Source organism: Oryzias melastigma, linkage group LG6, assembly GCF_002922805.2.
Source record: "Oryzias melastigma strain HK-1 linkage group LG6, ASM292280v2, whole genome shotgun sequence".
In the NCBI taxonomy this organism is placed as follows: Eukaryota; Metazoa; Chordata; class Actinopteri; order Beloniformes; family Adrianichthyidae; genus Oryzias; species Oryzias melastigma.
Window position 1 is genome coordinate 29,626,743 of NC_050517.1, and position 25,215 is coordinate 29,651,957.

General features: G+C 41.2%; 1 protein-coding gene across 1 annotated transcript; it reads left to right on the forward strand.

The window, feature by feature from the left end:
* Positions 1–972: 972 nt before the first annotated feature.
* On the forward strand, positions 973–23,056 carry si:dkey-30c15.10 (uncharacterized protein LOC559353 homolog). Its single transcript, XM_024282287.2, has 21 exons — positions 973–1,179; positions 2,551–2,643; positions 2,838–2,924; positions 3,586–3,667; positions 4,490–5,539; positions 5,746–6,026; positions 6,125–6,210; positions 7,468–7,597; positions 7,787–7,922; positions 8,253–8,441; positions 8,545–8,671; positions 8,751–8,799; positions 11,841–11,900; positions 11,978–12,010; positions 12,085–12,106; positions 13,122–13,231; positions 13,527–13,580; positions 14,331–14,417; positions 17,861–17,968; positions 18,035–18,180; positions 22,035–23,056. The coding sequence occupies exons 1-21, from the start codon at positions 1,018–1,020 to the stop codon at positions 22,189–22,191; spliced, it is 3,249 nt and encodes a 1,082-aa protein (XP_024138055.2). The 5' UTR covers positions 973–1,017; the 3' UTR covers positions 22,192–23,056.
* Positions 23,057–25,215: the final 2,159 nt, after the last annotated feature.

Genomic DNA, 25,215 nt, shown 5'->3' on the forward strand with positions numbered 1-25,215 from the left:
ATTTTTTCTATTGTAAAAGCATTTGTGGTCTTTAAGATAATTGAGCTTTAGCCAAAATCAAGAAGCCTATGTTGACATAGTTTCTGCAGTGCACCTGGAGCTCATTAGAAATGTCCCCTTTGTGTTGTGGGTGGGACTGTTGGTACAGAAGTCAGCCTCCCAGCACCATTTGTTTACACTCTTCGTACGTAGCACCTAACGAGTCCAAGCTAACATTAGCGTAGCAAAAAACGGGTGAGCAACATCAGTCTGAGCTATCCAGCCGTACAGTTTTGAGCCTGATACAAGCTCAGACGAGTAAATGAAGACGTTAGTGAATCTATTTGTCAGCCGGTGGATGCTGCAGAATTGTACAAGGGAAAGGTGACTTTAGCCCAACCATAACGCCTGCTGCGTCACAAACCTGAGCTTTATCAGACTGGATTTTTATCTGCTCCTGATTCCCAACAATTTGAATAAAGAAATACTCAAATGCTGTTTTGATCTTAAATAATTTGTATATGTCCTCTATTGTAATAAAAATGGCACAAGGCCATGTTAAAATACAATCTTCATTGGAGTGGGTCTTAATGAAAAAAGAGGTTATCAAATATCTACTTAAAAAGCTGAAATACTTTGAAAGAACTAACATTAAAAAATAGTGTGCAGATTCCAAACTTAACTGTGATTCCAACCGTTAACCGTCGAGCAGCAGAGTGAACTTTCAGCACCCTACATCGACATGTAGCATTCGCTGCTTTTCAACTTCAGATTTAACCTTTTGAATTTTTTGCTTTTCTTCTGTGAGATTGTCAATGCTTTTAGAAATCATGATTAAATGCATCATTTCTTGTTGAACTGGCATGAAAGCATCAACGTTTGATAATAAACGATATCCTGCCATTTGATTTTCAATAGGTTTCCTTTTTACCATGTTTATGTGTATATTTCCTAAGTGATGAAGTCTGTTAAAATGTAACTCAAATTTTGTTTTGTGTTTTTTAAATAAATGGAGCTGATGGAGAATTCACCCAAAGAATGGAGCGATTCAAGGCGCCAGCTCTGCAGGCCACTCCCACCAAAACCCCGAGCCCGGCCGGCTCCGACCAGAGATCCTGCTCCAGTTTAGTGTCTGACATTCAGCATAAACTCCAGAGCACAACAACACCCAGCAGCAAGCAGGCTTCTCGCATTCGCCAGGTTGGTTCCTCTGTCTTTTAATGAAGACATTCAAATCAACCTGGAACAGGTGTCTGCAACTTTCAAGACTTCAAGACCATTCTTGTTGATTTTCCACTGACCACAACTCTGCACCGTATTTATGTTATTGTTACTATTACGATAAATATGAAGATTATAAAGAGAAATTAGCTTTTCTTCTAAATATGAAAGTGTTTATAACTTTCTACAGAGGTTCCTTTCAAAATAAAAGACAGCTTGTGTCACAAAGTCATTAAAAATGCAACAAATGTATAATCTAATTTCAGCAGTGTTTATATATTTGTATGTGTGTGTGTGTGGGGGGGGGGGGTGCGTGTGTGTGTGTGCGTATTTTAATAGTTTGAGGTGCATCTCTGCCAGAAATGTGTAAATCAGAGCTAATTCCAGATTTTGAGGAACATAACTAAAAATCCTTGAATTTGTTCAAAAACAGTCACTTTAAAATTCAATTCTGATTCTGGTCGCGTTTACTGACCTATTGATTCTCTGTCCCAAGCGGTGCACAAAAATCTCCCAAAATGTGCTAGTTTTGTTGAACTATGAAGCTAAATCGCTTTATGGATTGTTGCCACACACCATTCTTCAACTTTTTGAGGTAGTTTACTTTTTATGTTCCAGTAACTTTTTAAAATTATTTTTCTGTAACCAGGGAGCCAGAATGGAGTGTTAAAGGATCCACATGTCTGACTCCAGACTAGGGCTGTAACAAGGATCTGGGTGCTTAAATACTCGCGATCTGCTCCCGAAAATTCAAGTACGAATATTCGCAACATCCAAAATCGCTGTTTCGCGATCTTTATAAATGTAGTAAAATATGATCATAATATCATCTGGGGACTGTCAAATGATATTTCATTCATTCTTTATGAGCGTCCTTCAGCATCTTACTTTTGTTTTCCACTTAAACCCTGACCACTTGTTGGTACCACACGGACTCTCTAAGGAGCTCTACACTAAACCAAAACAACAAGATCTCCCCAGAACCAGCTTGTGTTAAATGTTCAGTCAGCGTCTGGGTTTATGTACTTCTTCGTTTTAGAGATGAGTACCAGACTGAGACTCTGCCACGCTGCTGCCAGCATCATATAAAAACGAGGGTTGTGGTGGTTCGTAGCGACTCGGATAAGAATGAGGGAACCGGGTCATTCACGGAGCTTCAGCTTAAAAAAAAAATAGTGAACAATGGTTCTGGTCCAGTCGGGTACATCATAATACAAATCGACTCGTGAGACGTGTATCACAATACATATTGTATCATCTTGCTAATACATACTCCTAGTACATTCATTAGTAATGTTTGTTTGTATAATGAAAGGTTTAAACTGGACTTCTGAATTATTCTGTGAACAGGAACGAGAGCTGGAATTAAACCAGCTGCCCTTCAATCCAATCAGGGAGAATGCCTTGCTGAAGAGAAGCAGCTCTGATTCCTCGTTGACTCAGGTGGGTTTGATCGTTTATTTATTCTCATTTGAGCTAAATAATACATTTATAGGGAGTTCTGTTAAAACTAAAAATATTTGTTCACATTTTCATTAATTTAGGTATTTTTTAATGACAATAGTGATTTTTACACAACATGAAGTTGTTCATGAGGAGCTGTTTTCTCCAGTTTTTTATGACATTTTAAACACTAGCAGGCAGCAAGGACCCCCCCTGGCTCCTCCTTGTTGGCCCCTTCTTTTAAAAGGAGAGTTGTTTGGCCTCCCACACAGTCCTGGGATGTGAGTTATTGTGGAATCAGAAGTCACTAGTAACTGCTGCGACTGCACTTTTCTACACGGCTGAGGGAAGCAGAATTCACTCATTCTGGGGCATTCCCCTTTGTCGCACAGCCTCATTTGATTTCCTTTTGACATTCTGACCCTTTTGAAGTTTTGTGGTTTTGGGGCTTCACTGAAAACTCCACATTTGGTACATTGCAGGTACAAATGCTTTTTCTTTCTTGGGGACATTGTTCTTGTTTTGAACCACACAGCTTTACTTTCTTTCCACTTAGGGGGACTTTTTATTTTGACTTTAAAAGGATTTATCAGGAAAATCACCCGTATTAGTATTGCTTTTTCGATTTCTTTGGGATGGTTTAAGGCTTTTACTGTCTAGAAATAACATAAATTACCTTAATTTAGAGGCTTATGTTTTTTTTTTGTATATATAGTTTATTGGGGTTCAAAACATGAACGTGTTGACATGGTTCTAAGGGTTCTGGGTGGCTGACCACTTCATCTTTATTTTACCTGACATAATCTTATTAAAGTGGGTTTCTGTCCTGTTTGGGTTCATGTTTGTGTATTTTCATTCTCCTATAAATGGCACTTGGCATAAAATAAATTGATTTTTTAGTTATTTAATCCTCATTTGTGGGTGTGTTTGATGCTACAACAGGTCCAAGGAGATGCTGACGTGACAGATGGCAGTTTTGTTGAAGCGTCTACATCTGATGCAGCGAAACCTTCAAATATGACAGGTATGTGTGTTCCTCTGAAAGCATCGCTCCATCCCGACATTTTGGTTGTTTCTCCTGGTTTCAATCATTCTGTTTGATCTTTCAACAGTTTCTTTTCCATCCAGGTTAATAACGTAAACCTATCATTGATAAATAAATCTCCACACAGTCAACAGTATGCTTAAACCTTCATGAACAGTAAATATATTATATGGGGCTTTCAGAGTTAATTGAATCTGCTTTTCCCTTCAAGGGTCATAACGACTGAATGATGTTCTGAATTAAAATCTAAGAAAATAAAATTATCTCAGAATAAACACGTACTATTGCTGTTGAAATAAAAACAAACATTTTACTTGACTTTAGGTGTTCTGACAACCTTTTTTGTCATCCCCTGAAATTCTCTTTATATTCATAATTTTGTGGGATTTATTTGCACTAAAATCAGTTTAAAATACTCGTTTTGGGATTGGGTCCTACCAATTAGGACCTGGTGGCTAATGAGCTCAAAGCCCCCCCCCATATAAAGTTAAGCTCGACTAAGCAATGAAAACTAGAAAAGTTAGAATTGAAATATAAGTGAAAAAGGAAAAAAATAAATAAATAGCCGCTGTAACAAGAAAAACTTGTCACACTTCCAAGTTTTCTTTTATTCAAGTTTTACTTTTACGATTTTTTCTTTAGCAATTTATATTTTTTTCAAGATTTTTTGTTTTTCTTTTCTAATTTACAATCCAGATTTTCTTCACTTTGAGCAGATCCCAGTTTGACCCTATGTGCTTCACCTAGACAGTTTGAGTTTGGAGCCAAGTCGAAGGATGAGATGTTGTAGTTGTTTGTCAGCAGGTGAGAAGACGCCATTTGAGCCTGGCAGACCTGCTGCCTCGGCAGCATTTGGGCTTTTTGGTGAAGCCCAGGATACAAATGTTCATCGTGGTGAGAACGTGGAGAAAGACCACGCCACATCTTCAGTCAAAGACGAAGAGCAGCGGGTTTCTGAAGAACCAAGTCAGACCGTCCTGGAGCTGGTTTTTAGTGACACTACTTCATCTGAATTCACCTCTTTAGACAAACTTGATAAAGAAGAAGTTTCCAAATTAACTGAAAATGAGAGCTCAGAGGTGTTTGAGAAAGATGAAACTATGGAGGATTCTTCGCTTGAGGACGAGCAGATTGAACCCTCCACAGATGAAGAGCTAAAGATGTGGAGATATCCTCAAGACCATTTATTGGCAGAAGATCAGACCAATGAAGACAACACGAATGACAAAGAACTCGAGTCCTACAAAGTGGGAAAAGGAGAATTCCATCCAACAGATCTGGATGAACCTGCTGACGTTAAAACGGAAGAACGGAGTTCTCCTGCAGATGTTTCTGCAAAGATTTCTGAGTTTTCTGAGAGCCGGGATGATGACGAATTCAAACCAAAGGAGGAAGACTCTTTGAAAGAGGAATCACATTTCAGGATGGAGCGTGATGAAGAAAGCTGCTCAGGTGTTGCAGGGGATTTTGCTATTAAACAAGAGTCAGAAGGAAGCGTTCCTCATGGATCTGGGCAGACTGAACGGAACAAGAAAAGCCAGACGTTTGGAGATGGGACTCAGACAAAGAAAACAGAACTCGACGATGGATCTAAACTGAAGGATCAGACTGAATCTCCAAAATATGATGGAGTTCAAGCTTTAACCGAAACATCAGACCCTGAGAAAAGAGCAGAAAAATCTGTTTGTGGAGAGCAGGGAGTTAAAGAGGAGACTACAGAAAGTGGGGAGGTGGAGGGGAAGGGAGCCTCAAAGAAAGTCACCTTTGTGTTGGAGCCTGAGCTGATCCAGAGCTCGGATCTGTCTGAGAGCGACACCTCGATCCAGTCCGGAGCAGATTCAAGCCTGTCAGGTGAGAGCAGGCTGAGGATGTCGGGGAGAGCTGGAGCACTCGGTGATTTTCACTAAAAGTATCGGGAGGAGCAGCTGCACAGACCACTGGGGTGAATGCTTTTGGGGTGTAAGGTTAGCATGTGAAAGGGCTTGTGTAGGTCATATAAACGTGTTTACAAAATGTTTGTTTTCAAATATTAATTTATTTTTATATCTTGTTCTCAGATTTTGAACTGAGCTCTCACGACGAGACCAACACAGCTGAAATGATCGACCAAATGTTTGAGGAGGTGCTGGAATATGCCGGGAGGGTGGAGAAGGAGACGCATGGAGACGCAGAAGATTGTGACAGTGGAGCTGATCCGTGCTCCGAGAGTCGGGTGGAGACAGAGGAGAAAAACGACGATGTTCAGGCGGCAGAAGAAGAAGACGAGTTGCTGAATTTCCCTCCAACTGGAATCCTGTCTCCCCTCAGCAAGTCTGTGGAGGCCGTGGTCACCCCGCTGGTAAGAACCTGGGATGTGTGCTACATGTGTCCAAACAGAGACCGATGTGTTTCAGATGTCGGGAAAGCGTGTAAAGCTGCAAAACTTCTTTGCTTCAGCGCCTGGGTGCAGAATCAAATCCTTCCTCGTTGCTCCTGAGCCCCGAGGAGACCAGCACTCCTACTGAATCTGCTCCTCTGTACAGGTAATCCGGAAGAGACGCTGATAAACTTAGTTTGTGGTAAATAACACAACTATTCAGTCTCACTTTGAGTCGCTCTTTGGGTGCAGGAGGAGGCAGTGTCTCACTTCAAGGAGATTTTTAAAGTTTTTTTTGTTTCCTACTTATTGAAGAGACGATGATCAGCACTTTGCTGCATAAAGTCATAAAGATAACGGCAAAAATCCCCTCCTTTAAATTGAAACGGTAGAAAATGTTAGCATCCATCAAAACCACCCGTACACCAACACCTGCAGTCTTTAGTGGACTCCACAGTGCCCCCAGTGGTTGACTGGAAAATAGGCCTCAACAAGCAGAAATAGTTTTCTCTCACTATATCATGGATCACCTTTCACGCTCTCCCTGCTTCACTAATGTAAATATACATTTAGTGCATTTTTGTTTGTTTTCTTACTCATCACACTGGGCACTGATTGGCTGTTAACCTTGTCGATCAATCTCCTCCGTCCCGTGTTTCCTATACAGAATCTATTGAGTTTGCCGAATCTTCAATTATCTTCAATCACAATTAAATCTTTGTTTTTATTCTGTGATACTGGTCATTTTTCTATGAAGCTTTGAGAGTTTAAACAAGATAGAAAAGTGTGAAAATGTTAATGTCTGTCTGAGAGAAATGTTTAGCTAGGAGTTTTACAACCTTAAAACATCTAAAATCCTATTTGGAAATATATTTGCAGGTTATTTATGGAACGTAAACCCTGCAATAAAGGAGGGACTTAGCTGTACAAAAACAATATCCAAACAAACCTCAACCAGGAACAGTATGACAAACGGAGGAAGAGCTTCTGGTTTTAGTAACTGAACTCTGTTAATTGAATGGCAAGTTTTTTTGAGTTTTAATCTCATTGTGGTTTTCTTTGTCACAATGCGAGTTTGTTTTTTTATCAAACACATTCATTGTTTGTGTTTGATGGTATTGATGCAAACCACACACATAGACCGAGATAAAGGCCACAATGCATTGTATGTGAATAATCCGTCATTTAAGAAAATCATGTAAATGTATTTCTTTATAAATCAATCAAGTTTTCATCATCAGAACTCAGTTAATAGTCTTCTAAATGCTCATATTTATTAGGTTTTTTACTTCTGCAAACAGAGGTTTGTCAGTTAGTAGTGTTGGAGTTTGGATGTTTTAGATTGTGAAACTTGATTGAACTTTTGATCTTTTTAAAAAAGGGTTTTATTTGTTCTTATATTTGGCGTTTGTATGGTTGACAGTGTTGATGCGTACCGCACACAAAGACAGAGCAAGCTTCCTGCCATCCAGAGCGTGACTCCTGCGCTGCAGAGACGAGCTGCAGAGACTTCCAAACCTCAACCGGCTGCAAACACCAAGGAAGAGATTGCTGTGAGTCCCACAGATTAGACTTTTGTTGACATTGCAAAGTCAAATGTGAAGTTTTTGCCAAATAATTTTCACTGAAAATAACTGAAGATCTCAACGAGGACCTAAGGCAGACCTTTGCTTGTATCAGACAGAAGTCCTTACATTGCTCTTCCATTCATTCATTCATTGTTTCTGTTTGATCTCCTCCAGGCTCTCAATGAGGAGGCGGGCAAACTGCAGACTGTGATCAATCAAACCCTGCAAGCTCTGAGCTGCTGCACTGACGAGGACCACGGGCGAGGCTCGCTGGAGGAGGCTGAAGCGGAGAAGCTGCTGCTGGTTTCCAGTACGGACCAGACCACCTCCTTTATCATCTGATTTTCAGATACACTTGATGCTTTCAGTCGGCTGAGAAGTATGAAGTAAAGGAAATAGGAAAAAGCATCTAAGTTCTACACAAATTCTAACTGTTAACTTAATTTTCTTTGTCTCAAACTACCAGAAACAGTTAGAGAAACATTCATCGTTTTCAAGAGGAAAGATATTTTTGATCAGAAAACCATGTCAATGAGAATGACTTGTTGGATACAACATGTCTAAAATATCTCATTTGTCCTTTTTGAAAATCCAAAGATATAATCCTGAAATTTTCGCGCTTTGTCTCTGCCTGGTTCAGGTGAGAAACGTTCGGCTCTGCTGGCAGAAGTGGCCCGGCTGAGGCAGGAGAGGAGTTCAGTGTCTGAGGAGGCAGCAAAGGAGGACAGCGACTACATTTCCCAGCAGCCCTGCAGAGGAACTGTCCACATCACCAACATCCAGCTGCCGCTGAAGGTGGAGTTTGTCTGTTCGTCCCAGAGCCGAGCAGGTAGACTTCAGTCATCTCTGAAACTCCATTTTGATGCAGCCGTAGAATCCAGACTGTTGCTGTTAATGCGACACATGGAAACTCAGTCTGTGCTCCTGTTCAGGTCGACCGAGTCATTACTTCTTTGTCCTGATCCACTCTGGGCCCTACAACATCGTCGCCACGCCGCTGGCCACCGCTGCCGACGCTCATAATGGAGACACCATCTCCTTCCCCACGTCCGTCACGCTGTGAGCGCCGCCGTGGTGTCAGGACGAGGCTCCAACGGCGACGCTCATTTCACTAAAGTCTTTCTTTGCTCTTTTCTAGGAAAGATATTCGCTCGTCTTTTGAGATTGACGTTGAGGTCTACAGTCTGGTGAGAAACTTTCTCCTCATGAACATCACATAAGGACTGAAGGTTGATCTTTAATCCAAACTTCTTATGAATCCAAGACGACTTTAGTTTTACCACAGGTTTTAAAGTAGGGGTGTAATGGATCACAGAACTCAGGATTCGGATCGTGTCATGGTTTTAGGGTCACGGTTCGGATCATTTTTCGGATCAGTAAAAAGTTTAAAAAAAACAGCAAAAAACAACAAGATAAAAGCTAAATATATTTTTGGAAATGCTTCAAATTATATATTCAATAAGCATATAAAGTACTTTACACACAATATTTATATCATCAAAACATTTGCTCATTGAGGCCTATTTTTTAAACAAAACAAATTTAAACTTTGAACCCAAACAAAATGCTAAAACATGTAGTTTCTGATGACATTTACACGTTTTTAGACCCAATTTACAAAAACTGAGGAGGTTGACTGGAAAATAGGCCTCAACAAAGCAGAAATAGTTTTCTCTCGCTATATCATGGAATCATAGATCACCTTTCACGCTCTCTCTGCTTCACTAATGTAAATATATATTTAGTGCATTTTTGTTTGTTTTCTTACTCATCACACTGGGCACTGATTGGCTGTTAACCTTGTCGATCAATCTCCTCCGTCCCGTGTTTCCTGTACAGAATCTGTTGAGTTTGCCGAATCTTCAATTATCTTCAATCACAATTAAACACACAATATTTATATCATCAAAACATTTGCTCATTGAGGCCTATTTGTTAAACAAAACATATTTAAACTTTGAACCCAAACAAAATGCTAAAACATGTAGTTTCTGATGACATTTACGTGTTTTTAGACCAAATTTACAAAAACTGAGAGAAAAGAATGCTTAAAAATAGTGTTGAAAATACCAAATCCATCATGAGGACCCCTTAAAATACAAATGTTGTCATCCCACCCCCCTAATGTCCAAATTAAATCATGAATAAAACAGTTAAAATTTTTTTTTTTATTAATTGTTTTATCAAAACTAACTGTGGGAACGTTTAATTATTCAAAATAATAATTGTCTGTAAAATGTGGCGCTGCAGTCCTCACTTTTCCTGGTGATTTTTGGTCTCTTTGGCTTGCCATACAATCGTCCCCTGACTGCACTGGCGAGTCCGTTATGGAGCAGCGGCTTTCTCCTGTGCGGGACACCTGCAGCTCCTCACTGGGAGATTCTTTTAATCCAATTCAATTCCAATTCAATTTTTATATAGCCCAAAATCACAAAGGAATTTGCCTCATTGGGCTTCAAAATATGAACAATAGTTAAAAACTAAGACTAAACTCCTAAAACTAAAACTCCTAAAAACCTGAGTCAGGAAAAAAAGAAGAAACCTTAGGGATTCCCACATGAAGGAGAGATCCTATCCCAGGACGGACAGGAGATACCAGAACTGTTAAAGAAAAATTAGCTTCTACAACTATGTATCTAAAAGAGTTCATTCAGATAAAGCTGAGGGACGAGTGATGATTAAGTCCATAGTCAAGATGAAGCAGAAGTGCAGTCCACGACCAGGAGGACAGACGACCCAGCAGGAATCACTCTCACTCAGAGATGCAGGATGGTGTCGGGGGCGTGGTCCACGGCCAAGAGTGGGAGCGTGGGCGATCCACCGGGGATCTGAAATCTCTCCCGCTCCCCAGAGGAGAGTGGGAAAGAAGAACAACATGTGAATGGAACTGCACCAACAAAAGCATGGAGAACTAAATACAATAAATAATAAAGAATAGAAGAGAGGAGAAGTAGATGAAAATAGAGAACAGAACCCCAGAGCTGATCTGAATAATAACCATGATAGAAAATCTAAATTTATATTTAAACGCATCAATATTAATTTATTAATCTAGCCTCACAAGGACCACAGGAGAGGGAATATTCTCTGATTACTAGCTAGCCTGGCAGAACGCCTGTCCAAAGAGGAATGTTTTAAGGCTAGTTTTGAAGGTAGAAACTGTACCTGCCTCTCTGACATGAGCTGGGAGCTTATTCCATAGAACAGGGGCTTGATGGCTGAAGGTTCTACCTCCAACTGGACTTTTAGAAATTCTAGGAACTACAAGCAGTCCAGCATTTTGTGAACGAAGTGTTCTGATTGGTTGGTAAGGAACTATGAGATCTCTAATATAGGATGGGGCCACACCATTCAGAGCCTTATAGGTTAACAGGAGGATTTTGAACTTGATCCTGGATTCAACTGGTAGCCAGTGGAGAGAAGCTAACACAGGAGTGATGTGTTCTCTTCTACTAGTTCCTGCTAACAGTCTTGCTGCTGCATTCTGGACAAGCTGAAAACTTTTTTAAAGAACTTTTCGGGCATGCTATTAGTAAAGAGTTACATCCAGAAATTGAAATGTGTACCAATGCTTTTATTCAGCTCTTAATGTTAAATAAACCTTATATCTGTCCATCCGCGTCCTTCATTATGAAGCTGAGGGAAGTTTTTGACTGAAGCTCCTCCCACACGCAGCGGGAGCTTCAGATGAACAGACTTTAAGATAACCATGAAGCATTTACTTTAGAGCTTGTAAAAACAAAGAGGATTTACATGAATTTGATGAGAATTCCACTCGATGTGAACAGACAGTTGATTTAAATTATGCTAGCGCGAGGTCGGTGCGTGCGGAGGGGTCGGGGGGAGTGGTCCGCGGCAATGCCGAACCGTGCCTTCTGATCTGTACGGACCACGGATTGTCCGTGAACCGTTACTCCTCTATTTTAAAGTAATTTAGTGAAGCTGGATAACACCTTCCTAAAATTAGATTCAAATCTTGGTTATGAAAATCTTTTTATCTCATTGAAGGTAAATATTGAAGTTTTTTTTATTATTATTATGCGTTTTTATAGACCGAAAGAAAGTTTGGGGTAGAGCGCAATGATTTGATATTTCTGTAAATAAGGAGTTTTTAAATGTATTTTCTTATTTCTGCTGGAACAGTTTTCTAAATCCTCATTTTTACTACAAAGATACAAACTTCTCTGAAATGTGACTGCATGTCAAAGCCTGTGTTGGTTTCATTCAGTCCTGCAGTTCTGGTACCATCTCCAACTCCACTACGGATCGGGCCAACACAAAGTCTAGAGTAAGTGCTGCATTTGTCACAATTCTAACAGTTTTCAACCAAATGAAAGACGGACTGAAGTGTGTTTACATGTTCAGGTCACACCAAGGAAACTCCTGAACACAATCACTGTGAGTATTCTGTCTTCACTGGAGTGTTCAGAGTCTGGGTGTCATTTTTTAATCATTGTTTACTTCTTCAATAGAGATCCAGTAACACTTTGTCAGGTGAGCAGTTTTATTTTTCTTCTTTTATGAATTCTGCAGAAAGTAGAAGATTCTGTTAAAGACAAAATGTCATATTCAGGCCATTTAAATTCACTCTCTGCTCTTTACTTAGTGATCTATATAAAGTGTTTGTCACTTTTTTAGGAAGTCTGGATCTACATTTCCAAAATCCAGAGTTCTGGACATTTCCCAGAAATCTCTGTGAGAACCTAGTGTGCTTCGATGCTCACTAGATTGGCAAATATAGACCACAATGCATTGTGTTTGACAGATTTGTCATTTGGAAAGTGTTTAAATGTATTTTATGTAAATCCTCCAAGTTTTTCCACCAGAACACAGAGGATTCATAAATATATTTATTAGGCTTTTACTTTGGAAAATGAGTGATGTCATTGATTTTCAAGAGATTTTTATGTGTTTAACATGTTTTTGTGTCATTTTTCTGATGATGTAGGACATGCGTACAGAGAAAGAAGCCTAATCCTGCATTTCTGAATATTTCGTCTTTTAAATTGTTGTGAATCAGGAGCAGATGAAAAATGCTGTCTGAAAAAGATCATATTTGTGATGTAGAAAATACTCGACTTAGCCTCATTCTGATGCATCCACATGCAGCCTAATAGATCCATGAACGTCTTGGTTTTCCTCGTCTCAGCTGGAATCTGGATCAGAACTGTACGGCTGGATGTCAGCTTGGGGGTGTGAAGGGCTGTAAGCTAGCGGGAGAGCATTTAAACAGTGGGTGACGAGAAGTGGGAGCGGGGTTTTTCCATGCCAATGGTCCACAAGGTGAATTTCTAACGAGCTTATGCCGCTCTGCAGAAACTATGTCCTTGAAAACGACATCATCATAATTAAAAGACCGCTGGGAACGCTTTAGAAACGGATCAAACACAATCGGAGGAGAACTTCTGAGTCCAGAGCACTAGATATATTACTGTGAGGTTAGGGAGTAGTGAGGAATCTCGGGCGGAGAGCATGTTTGGAACGGTTTCTCGGCTTCTTTCCCCTTCAGGCGCCGCTCCCATCAATCTCGGTGCTCGCCGCTCCAGCAGCTTCTGTCTGGTGGGCTCCCATAAGATCACACTGGCCTCTCTTGGACAAAGCAAATTCCCTCTGGATAAGGTAACCAAAGGTTTTATTAAAAGTGTTTTATGCTATTTCTATCATTGAAATCTGACAGGCGTTGGTTGTAAAATGTCTCAATATCTGCCGACCAATCAGTTTAAAAATATATATATTCTGACATTTAATGTTCTTAAAGGAGAAACTTTCATACAATCATGAAACACTATGAGCAGGTTCATCACTTTCATAGACTTTATCAGCACCTTCATGGCTGTTTTCGGTCCTGACACGGGTGATCACTGGTGACGTTTCCTGTCTGTGCCCCTCCTCTCTGTCTCGCTTTTTCCTTCAGATGAAATTTGAAGGCAAAGTCAGGAAGTTGCTGGGAGATGAATTTCAGCAAAAGGTTTTTCCTTTTTTTACCTTCTTGTTATGTCCAGGGAAACTAACCTCTTCCATGAAGCGTTGCCTGTTCTTTAGTGTTTCTCCATGGATTTGTTTTTAAAGTCTAGCAGCTCAGTCAGATCTACGGATCATTAACCTCATTACAAGCTTATTTTAGCTTTTCTGACTCTAGCATGGTCATTTTTTTTCTCTATAACTACCTAACGAACAGCCTTATGATCTTACATAAACTAGATGATTCTAATAGTGTCAGAATCAGGAGAAGAGAAAATGTTTTCAGAAAGTGTTTTACCGCAGCACTCATGGTAAAGAGATTAAATGTACCAGTGCAATATGTACATACACTCAGGGTATTGTGCAATGTTGATTTTCTTCATTATTTATATATTTTTTTCTATTGTATATATAGCTATATTACTTATTTTGCTATTCTATTTTATTACTTCATTTGTTATTCTATTTTACTTATTTTGTACTTTTACTTCTGTACGGACGCTGGTACTTGAATTTCCCTGAGGACCTCCAAAGGGATTAATAAAGTATTTTCTAGTCTATTCTATTCTATGTAGAGTATCATTTCATTTCTGAAGAAATGGACAACAAACAAGTTCATTTATGAATAGAATAGAATAGAATAGAATAGAAAATACTTTGTTAATCCCTTTGGAGGTCCTCAGGGAAATTCAAGTACCAGCGTCCGTACAGAAGTAAAATACAAAATGAATCATCTTTCATCTTCTCCTGTTTTTAGGTTCCCTTCCTGTCTCCTCTAGAGGGCAGTATCTATATGCGGCTGAGGAGCGAGAGTCACTCCAGTATTCATCACCATGGCTTCCTGGTTAGTTTACACAGCAACATTTATTCTGATCTTTTCAGACTAAAAGTCCCAGGTCTGGGATAAGTTCATTCTAAAGAACCTGCAGCCATTTTTCTAAAGACAAATCCACCTTTTATTTGGTTTAACATGTTTTGAATTGTCATGGTTAATCCAATCAACAGTCGGTTATAATAATAGATTTACTTATCGGGTTAGGGTTAGGGTTAGCTAATTCTCGTAGCTAAAATACATAATAAATCTGCAGGTTTTCTTCACATTTGGATCCTTTTAAGGGATTCTTATAGTTCAGTAACGTTTTATTCTTTCTTGAGCGGCTCATTTTGATCTTTATTAAATTCTAAAAGTAGGCGGTGCTAATAGTGATATGAGTAGAGAATCTCCTGTGTTTTCCTGAATTTACCTGTAATCCAGCCATTTAACAGTGATCTGTGACCATAAATCATCCACCGTTTTAGAGCTTCTTCAACCTTTCATTTCAGTGTGTCAAGCAGAAACATTTTCATTTAATTTACGCCGGAGTCACACCGGACGCGAGAGCGCCGCAAGGCGGCGCGGAGCGGAGTGCGCGCCGATTCGCGGCGCTCTATTGGTCACACCAGACGCGATTTTTTTGCCGCGACGGTCGACAGGCGCTTCTGCTAGAGCTACTGCTTTTTTTGCCATCATGGTCATTAACCAGCATATCTCCCCGTGTTTCTGCTAAAAGGGAATGGTCTCTGCCTCTGTTGACACAGACCCCGCCCCCCAACTCCGCAGTCGGCCCACTTCATTGATCGGTTTGTGCGCGCGTGTGCGTGTCTGTCTGTTTTGTTGTGTGTCTGTGTGCACGCACGCGCTCCCACGTGTTTCCATCGGTAAATTAATAAACTAAAAATATTACCTGATGTTTCTTCCAAGAAGAACCGCTCCTCTGCCTCTCTCTCGTTCAAACACAGCCCCATGTCCCGCTCCAGTGTGCCCCCACTGCCCCGTCTGCCCTGCTTTTTTTCCTCCCAGAACCCTGCAGACCAGCACACCCGCTCCGGAGATCTGTGGTGTCCGGGGTGGGGGCTCTCGCGCACGCGTGTCTGTGTGTTTTGATTGTATGCATATTTTCATCTCTACAGTCTGTTTAGACACAAAAACATGATCACATTTGTCAATCGCGGCGTTTTATTGTGAAAAATTGGTTCTATTTTGAAAATAAACCGGATTTTCTCATGTATTTAGACGCAACTTCCTGCCAGTATTGACGCGGAGCGCTCGCGTCGCGCGGAAGAAATAGGCCAGATGCCGAAACGTTGCGCAGCACCGCGCGGACCCTCCGCGCCGCTGCGCGTCGCTCCGCGCTTGGTGTGACCGACGCCATAGGTTAACATGGGCGCCGAATGGAAGCGCACACCGTTCCGCGCCGCTTCGCGGCGCTATCGCATCCTGTGTGACTCCGGCGTTACACATTTCAGCAAAGAAAAATAAATGGAGAAAAATAAAAAGAAGAAGATGGCAACAGAGGGAAACATCATAAAACATCCAGGTCTAAATAGTAAACTAGAGTGGGCGGGGTCTGTCTACACACACACTCTGTAGTTACAAACACACCTGTTGGTTGAAATAGTCTCCACAATTAAACTAGTCAGAATGTACACAATATAACAGCAGCTCACACACTTAATCATACAAATCGACACAAAGACTTTCATTCTGTCACACAAACTATTAGTGCTAAGGTGAGCTGACACCTGTGCTCAGGTGAGTGTTTATGGTTTACTAATGAGAATGAAGATGGAATTTACAAAGGGGGAGAGCACCCGGCCATCCCCACGCCAAAACCCCCCGCCGGGGCAGCTGCAGCCGGGCAATCCCACCAAACACCCAGACCAGGGCACGCGGGGCTGCCGCAGAGGCCCCCCACACCCAAGAGCAGGAAGGCACAGGAACACGGAGTGTGCAGGCCCCAGCCCAGCCAGAGGAGCAGCTCCCCCACCCCGCCAGGTTGGCCAACGTGGGACCCCACCCCCGGAGAGCCCCCCAACCCCAGAAGAGCCGCCCACCACCACCCAGCGGTGCCAAGGACCCCCCACCCCACCCCAAGTACGAGCCAGGGCCTCCAAAGGGAAACCCACCCCACACTCCAGACAACCGCCTGTCCCCGCCGCGGGAGGCCCAGGGGGGGAGCAAGAAAGGGGCCGCCCACCCCCGCCGAGCAGAGGGGAACCCAAGAGAAACAGAGGCCCCAAGGAGTGATGTAAACAAGGCCCGACCAGGCACACCCACTGATGGAGTTAAGGAGAGGACTAGTTCTCGAAAGCAGGGACCGGATTCCGCACCACCGAGACCTGGACACCCCCCGGCTCCGATGTAGATTGATCCCCTGCTAAATCTCGGGGATCCCACTCCCGACGTGGGGAGGAGACTGCTGGGCCCAGGAGACCGGCACCCAAGAGACTAGACCACCAGGCCGAGGTTGCCCACCCCCCGCCAGGGATGGGGTAGGGGACAGAAGGTCGAAGGTCCCACCTTCCTTGTGTGATGCATGCGTGTTTGTTTGTTAGAGTGTATGTTTGTGGTGTTAGAGGTGTGTGTACTAAAGGGGTGCAGTTAAAATTGGTGAGAAGGCCTTAACAGGGCACCTCCTGATTTCTCGCAGAGATGCCCCTTTACCCTCCCACCAGCGGCCCTACATGTCTATGGTGCGGTTAAAATTGGTGGGAGGGGCACTGAAAGGACATTAACTGTTTGCTGGCAGTGATGTCCAAGCCCCCCCCACCAAGGGTCCTAAATGTCTAACCCCTTGCTTACACCGCTAGCGTCAAGGCTTCGTTGCGTCGCGGGACTGGACTAGCTACAGTTGGCAGACTGTCCCCCGATGGGGGACCATCCCAGCCCAGGGACCTCACTCCCCAAGAGCCGACACCCCAGCCCCCGCAAGGAGGGAAGAGCCAAGAAGGAGCCAGTCCCAGGGACAAAGTCTGAGCCCTCGCCCCCAAGCACCTCTCTGCAGGAGGGACCTTATAAAAATAATCCACTAGTCTAATTCATGAAGGAGTCTACGTCTCTGTAAAAATTAGAGGCTGTAAAACTCCTTTATAGACTTTCCTCAGACAGACACAAACGTTTCCACATTTCACTGGTTTAGACTCTTAAAGTTCAAACCTTCATAGAAAATTAAACCCAGAATTGTAGAACAAAATCAAAGATCTTGATGTAAACTAGACATATTTTGATAGCAGACTGCAGAAAAGAGGGACCTGGAAGACAATAACTCTGAAAAAGACTGTGCTGCAGAAGGTGAACGGTGTTGTAGCAGAGAGCTCTGTAAGACTTTATTCTGAAGTTTTTCGCCTTCAAGACACAAAGGTTTAAATCCAGCAGCTCAAAGCCCCGCCTCCTCTCCACAGTCTGCTTCTGTTGGAAAGTTTATCATAATCCTTTGTAGTAAACTCTTCAGTTCTGTTTCCTTCCAGACTATGTTTGAGTTGATCAGTGGATTTGGATCGTGGCATCGCCGCTATTTCGTCCTGGAGGGATGTAGCCTGTCGTACTGGAACAGCCCGACGGACCGCGAGAACAAGGTCAGAACGACTGAAGCCCACGGGCCGGAGCTGGATAAACTTTGATTCATTTGTTTGAACTCTCAGGCAGCAGAAGGCGTCATTTCTCTGTCTGGGGCTCCCAGTCGGTGTGTCAGACCCGTCAAGAGGGACTCGTGTGCTCGACCTTTCACCTTTGAACTGGTGAGCAGCATGTCAAAGCAGGAGGAGAGCAGCCAGGAAATAATGTCCAAGTAAGTTCTTCAGATCTGAGGGTAATTAAGCTTCTAATGAACCTTTAGTACACCGTCTGAAATCATGTATTACAGGAACATCATACTGTGGTATATCAAGAGCATCATACATCCACATACAGTAGAATATAGAACATCATACATCCACATACGGTAGAACAGTGTTTTTCAACCTTTTTTGAGCCAAGGTACACTTTTTCCATGAAAAAAATCCCGCGGCACACTAGCATCCAAAAAGGTAAAAAAAAAAAATAGTCTGTATTGATGTATAGTCCCTCCACAAACTAGTGTACATTTTTTCATATAAGTGGAAAGCATCATTAATCAATTTGCTCAAGTTAAACGTATATCTAGTTAAAACGGTCTACATTTATTATCATTAATCAATGATTAAAAAAAAAAAAAAAATCAGTTTTTATGAATGTTTTTTTTTCTCTCTTTTTTAAATACTCCCAAAACTATCAGACAAAGTAAAAACGTTCTTTTCTTGTTTCCCTCCACAATAGTGATGATAATTCTGGCTCAAAATTCAATTCTTTTGCATTCATTTTCCTAAAACAGCGGCTCTTTGTGCTATGAAATGGCTTTTTAGGTTGTTGTTTGCTTTGTTTGATTCATTATAAACTTCTAGATAAGATTATGCACAAAATCCAAGATGTAAATATGTTTTATTCATATAAAGTGTAAATTATGTATATGCTGTTACTTATCCCTTCCAGATAGAATGTACAAAATGAAAGATAAAAGAACTAACTATTAACTATTCAGTTTTTAACTCTACACATTTTAAGCTTTTTTCCTTTTAAACGCATTTGAAGGGAACAACACAAAACTCTGCAACCACAACCCAAAATACAAGTTAAATTGAGCAAAAAACACCAAATCAAGACTTTTATCCACTTTAACATTAAGAAAGACAAAAGAGTTTCAGCTTTGAGGATTAAATCTGTTTCTTCTCTCAGTGATGATCTGCTCTGTTTTAGAGAAGATTCTCTCAGTTCTCAGGTGTCTGCACAGGTTGATTGTGGAGCCATAAATATATACAGAATATACATATAGAAAATTCCCTGCAGACTGTTCCTTCATACTATCAAGAAAAGTCAAATGATTCCAGTTTTTTTTTCTTGTCATTTTCTTTATATTTTGTGTTGATGTTTTCTCTCTATCTCTCTCCCTATTTGGCTCTTGCGCTGCTGAACGTGTAAGCCCCTCCCCCTCCACCCAGTGCTCAGTGCGCGCACTTAACCCAATGCATCATGGGGGCTGTAGTGCATAAACTCACGCAGATGCCGACATACTCTCATTTCTGAGCTTCATTCTTTTGTTCACTTTTTAAACTGTCTGACGTCGGATCCCTCTGGAAGCTACACCGCTAAACACGAGCTTTACCTGTTATTTTAGTTGGAACTGAGAGACTTTATGAGCTGAATCAGAACAAGGAAGTGGGGACGTTAACCACTTCTGATTGGTCAGATTGATGACATGTGATCAAGCCTCCAACAATGATTGGCGGAGACAGTTGAAGGGGGCGGGAAAAAGCTGAGTTTGAGGCTAGTTTTGCGGCTGGATTGCGGTAACATCATTCTGATTAGTCATTTATAGAATCAAAGAAATATTTATTTCACCATCTTGCATATTCCAAACTATCCAGTGTTACCACAGGGCCGTTTGGATGAACACAGAGCGGATACCCTTTTGATAGTAAATGTTTTAGATATGTGAAAATTGGTATTTTCCCGCCGCACACTAGACCATCTCTCACGGCACACTAGTGTGCCGCGGCACACTGGTTGAAAAACACTGCTGTAGAATATAGAACATCATACATCCACATACTGTAGAATATAGAACATCATACGTCCACATACTGTAGAACATAGAACATTTTGTAATGATGTCACAGCTTTTTCTGCTGTTTTGGAGTCGGAGTACTGTTCGTTTTAATACATCTGACAGGTAAAATTAGTAACTTTGGTGTAGAGAAAATGTGAAATAGGCACTACACCTCATCATGGTTAACATGCCTTGTGTTGGTTGTCTTAGTGGCCTTGTGGTAGAGTGTCTGCCCTGAGACTGGAATGTCGTGGATTCAAATCCAGGCCAAGTCATACCAAAGGACTCTAAAAATGGACCCAGTGCCTTCCTGCTGCTTGCTCATCCTTAAGGGTTGGGGGGGGGTTAAAGTGAAGCTGTGTCTGCAGCTTACCACTCCCTCAGAGGAGGGGTCAAATGTGGAGAACTAATGTCACACACCTTAGTGCGTGACAACTAACAGGTCCAAATTTAAGCATGTCAGTTTACTGATTTCTGTGAGATGAAGACAGAAAACGAGGAGTTGCTGCTGTCAGACGGGAGCTTTCAGATGCTAACAGACTCTAGTCTACGTTTTGTGTCTGGTAGGACTATAGTTACAGTTTTTTTGTCTGGTACCATTTTATTTTTGGTGCTAATCTGTTTCTGTTTAAGAGTAAGTTCTGGAACCAGTACTTCTGTTTCCTGACCTGCACCATAAGGGGGATAACTTATTATTGCAATGTTAATAGCATTGATGCTCACTGCATTGTTATAATAACAAACGTTGTTTGTGGGCAGGATCGGTTCTGATCTATGGCAGACCTGGTAGTCCTTTATTTTGTCTGGCTGACATCATGGAGGGAACCGATCAAAGGCAGACGGTCGGGTGGACAAAACCTCGACCGGAAGATCCACAGCTGCAGCACGCTGACTCCTAAAATGCCGAGGAGGACATTGACACAGGCGCTGTGGCATCACGTACATTCAGGTCTATAGTAGATCTGACTGACGGTCCAAATCTGTGTTTTTTTTTTCTGCTGTAAAATTGTTCCCGGTGGATTTTATTTATAATTATACATATTTTAGCCAAATTCCAAAACCCTGTGTAGTTTTCTAGGGAATATTTTCCTCCGAGTTGTGACTGTTGGCGTGGAAGTAGCCATGCTAATTTCCCAGCATAACTTTGTTTACAGTCTCTCTCGCTAACTTATAGCTTCCCACAAGCCCAAGCTAACATTAGCGTGGCTAAAAAAAACTGTGAGCAGTATCGGACCCGACTGAGATTCCAGCTCAGACCAGGAGAATGAAGACGTTGATAGATCTACTTATCTACCTCAAAAGGTGAAGGGAGACTGTGACCTGTTCATGAAGGTCACAGTCATAAACGTAAGCTTTTTCAAACCGCAGGTTTTCATCCTCTCATGATCTATCATTGTTGGAATTAAAAAATACTCAGAAATGCGTTTTAATCTGAAGTTATTTTATTTGTCTTTCATTATGAGAAAAATGCTACAAGAACATTTTAAAAACACTGTTTTTAATCGGAGTGGGTCTTGAAAAATCAAAATTACTTTTATGATCATCTCAAACTTTTGAAAATAATCCATCAGTCCATTTTCTGGATTCTGTCTGGATCTCTCTCTGGATCCTCACTGGATCCCTCTCTGGAACCTCACTGGATCCGTCTCTGGATCCTCACTGGATCCGTCTCTGGATCCTCACTGGATCCCTCTCTGGATCCTCACTGGATCCCTCTCTGGATCCTCTCTGGATCCGTCTCTGGATCCTCACTGGATCGTCTCTGGATCCTCACTGGATCCCTCTCTGGATCCGTCTCTGGATCCTCACTGGATCGTCTCTGGATCCTCACTGGATCCCTCTCTGGATCCGTCTCTGGATCCTTTCCCGGCTGCTGTTGGTGAAAGCAGGGTTCACTCTGGACACGCCTCCAGTCCATCTCAGCACCACACTCTCACATTTATGGCTTAATTAAAGGCGTCCAAAAGCGCGGTTTTCTCCAGCTGCTGCAGTTCTTCACCTCAACACCACTGTGATTTCAGGTGCTGGTTCTCTGCCGACACCAGAGAGGAGAGGCTGGACTGGATGGAGAAGCTGAACCAAGCTCTGTTGGACTTTCAAACCTGGAACCAAAGCCAGTCTGGAAGTCATCCGTCGAGCTCCTGCAGCACTGGAAACCTGAGGGAAAGTATGCTGTGATTCTGTCGGTGTGGATCTGCAGATCGGTGTGGATCTGCAGCAGCTCAGGCTGTTCCTACAAACTCATCTCATGTTCAGTCACAAGGGAAAGATCTGTTTTTTTCTTTTTAACCAGATTCCTATCATTTTCTTTTATTTTGAAACTGGTAATATTTTAATTGAATCCTTTTTTCCTGTTGAAGAAAGTTTTAAGCTTTTTTTCTTGTATATTTTCTGTTCCTTCTTTGGCATTTGGTCTCTTTCCATCAGGAGAGTGAAGCACTTTGGGCTCATTTACTCAAATTTACATCTCTATCCTTTTATTTTTGAATTTTTCTTTGAGGTGGAAAGAAAAATCCAAATATAAAGTCTGCTAAACCTGCTCTGACAGAACTTCCAAAACACTACAAAATGTCAGTTCTTTAGTTCTGCTCACCAGCAAATGGGAGTTTATTTGTTGTTTGTTTTGAAGGCAATGACAGACGACAGTTTTTGATCTTTTTGTTTAATTTAATGACTTTATGGTTTAATCGGTTTGTTGTTTACACCCATGTTTGCTTCTGTCTTTGTCACTTTTTGACTTTCTTGTGAAGTCGGCTGTAGAAACAAAAGTGCATTAATTTGAATGTATTGAAGGACAGGCTTTCTCACATTAATATAACGTTTATTCTAATCTATCTTTCCATTAGTGTTGTGAAAGGATAAATCATCTGTTTCAGCTGTCACATTAGCGCGGAATATGAAAACAAAAATGTTTCGTCTTTTACAAAAGTAAATGTGTGAAGCTCACTGCTGAGTGAGTTTATTATCTGTGCTGCTGGTTCTGCAGGCTCTCTCTATGCACTTAATGGAATTTATCAATAAAGCAAAATTTAAAGGCTGGTCAGATCTATTGATTCTTTTGATGAATACATTTTTATTGCAATGAAAAGTTCTGCGCGTTCATGTAAAGGAACATGTGAAGCACAGGTCTGCACATGTGCAGCCTGACAGGATTTGGCAGGAAGGCTGCTCAGGTCAGGAATGTCAGACAGGAAGTGGTCTAGAATTAGACTTCCTGTTGGTCCATAGCTCCTCTGGGTGGAGGTGCTCGTGCCTCAAGGTGATGACAATAACACGGAAGAGGAGTGCTTACGCTGTTTTCAGCTCACCGACAGAAATCCGAGTTTCAGCTCAGTCATTTTCATGTTCCTGAGATTCACCTCTGAAGGAATTTGATCTCTTAATTTAGGAGGGACTTTCATTACTAAAAAGAGCAAGTCTTAAATGGTAAATGGTGTGTGCTTGTATAGTGCTTTCCTACCAAAGCGCTTCACAGTCAGACATTCCCACACTTAAAGACCCCTTCCATGAAAATTTTGTTTCTAACATCTTTTGGCGTTTTTCTGTTGCTGGAGGACACATGAAGAAAATGAAGCTCAAAATTGCATTTTTTAGTATTTCTTTATTCACATCCTTGCAAATAAGAACAGACAAAAATGTTCAGTTCAAAGTTATTTGTGAGGTTAAAAAAATACTCAACCAGGACTCTGCTAGTTCAAAGCAAAGGGTTTGTATTTGTTTCATGTACTAATTGTAGTTTATTTTGATTAGTGATTAAAAAAATGTAATGAATGCAAATTCCTCATTTTAGAACAAAATGTGAACAAAGTGATAACCTTAGTATAAGTTGGCCCATCATAAATCTAAAACTAGTGCTTATTCTTAGAACATAAATCTACTTTTTTTCTCAAAAATAATAATAAATCCCAGTCTAGCTTTATTAACTTGAAAATAACTTTCTTAAAATTGAACCAAAAGTATTGTGGAGCCAAAAGATTTTGACTCATTTTAAAATAATTTCAAAATAATTTTTTTCTGATTTTAAGAATCTTGTAAAGGTGTAGATCAAAAAGAAATTAAACCAACCCCAAAACAAAGTTTTGAATCTTTGCAAGGTTAAAATGATTTGCAGTGAATAATCTACAGAAAACTTCACACTTCATTTGAACTGGTCTTCCTTATCTTCACCTAAATCTCTAATAAAAGTGCTTCTTTTCTTGGTATTTTAAAAATAAAGTTCCTTTTGTGCCTAATAGTTTGAAAGAAACCTTTTCATATGCTAATATTTTTGTCTGGACTGTTTTTTTTTTTACTCTGCAAAAATGCACAGAGTATTTTGGGGTTTTTTTTATCTCTAATTACACCTGATATAAGACTTAATTACCTTCAGTAAGATATGACTTTTTTAAAAGACAATAAATCTGTCTTGGAGGTGAACCTGCTGGATGTGGAGGTCCTGGTGTGGTTACACGGGGTCTGCGGTTGTGAGCCCGGTTGGATGTACTGCCATATTCTCTGAAACACCTTTGGAGACGACTTATGGTAGAGAAATGAACATTGAATGCACGAGCAACAGATCTGGTTGACATTCCTGCTGTCAGCATGCCGATTTCATGCTTGTGACATTTTGCTGTGAGACAAAACTGCACATTTCAGGGTGGCCTTTCATTGTGGGCAGACTAAGGCACACCTGTGCACTAATCATGATGTCAGATCAGCATCTTGATGTGGCACACCTGTGAGGCAGAAGTGCTCACTATCACACATTTAGACAGATTGGTGAACAATGTTTGAGAGAAATGTTAATATTGTGTATCTGGAATGAATTTTAGATCTTTAAGTCCATCTCATGATAAATGGGAGCAGAAACTAAAGTGTTGCGTTTATATTTTTGTTGAGTGTATTAATGATCCAAAAATACATAATACTGTAGTAGCACCTAAAATAGAATATATCTGAGGTAAAATGTGTGTAAATAAACTTGTTTTTAAAGATATAAAAGTATTTAGCAACATGTGCTTATTTTAAAACAAATTACCATAACTGAATATGAGGGTTTCATTTATTCTTGGCCACTTCGGCCCTTTCGGGGTCACTGGGGTGCTGGAGCCTAACCCGGCAGGGTTGACCCTGGACGGGTCGCGAGTCTGTCACGGAGCCTCGATCACACACACATTCACTCTCACTTTCACAAGTGTTTTCATACCTGAATTCAGAGCTAGT

Coding starts and splice junctions, on each gene's coding strand:
- si:dkey-30c15.10 (XM_024282287.2), top strand. CDS start 1,018: ATGGAGCGATTCAAGGCGCCAGCTCTGCAGGCCACTCCCACCAAAACC. Junction 7,598..7,786: donor ACACCAAGGAAGAGATTGCT/GTGAGTCCCACA, acceptor GATCTCCTCCAG/GCTCTCAATGAGGAGGCGGG. Junction 8,672..8,750: donor TTCCCCACGTCCGTCACGCT/GTGAGCGCCGCC, acceptor GCTCTTTTCTAG/GAAAGATATTCGCTCGTCTT.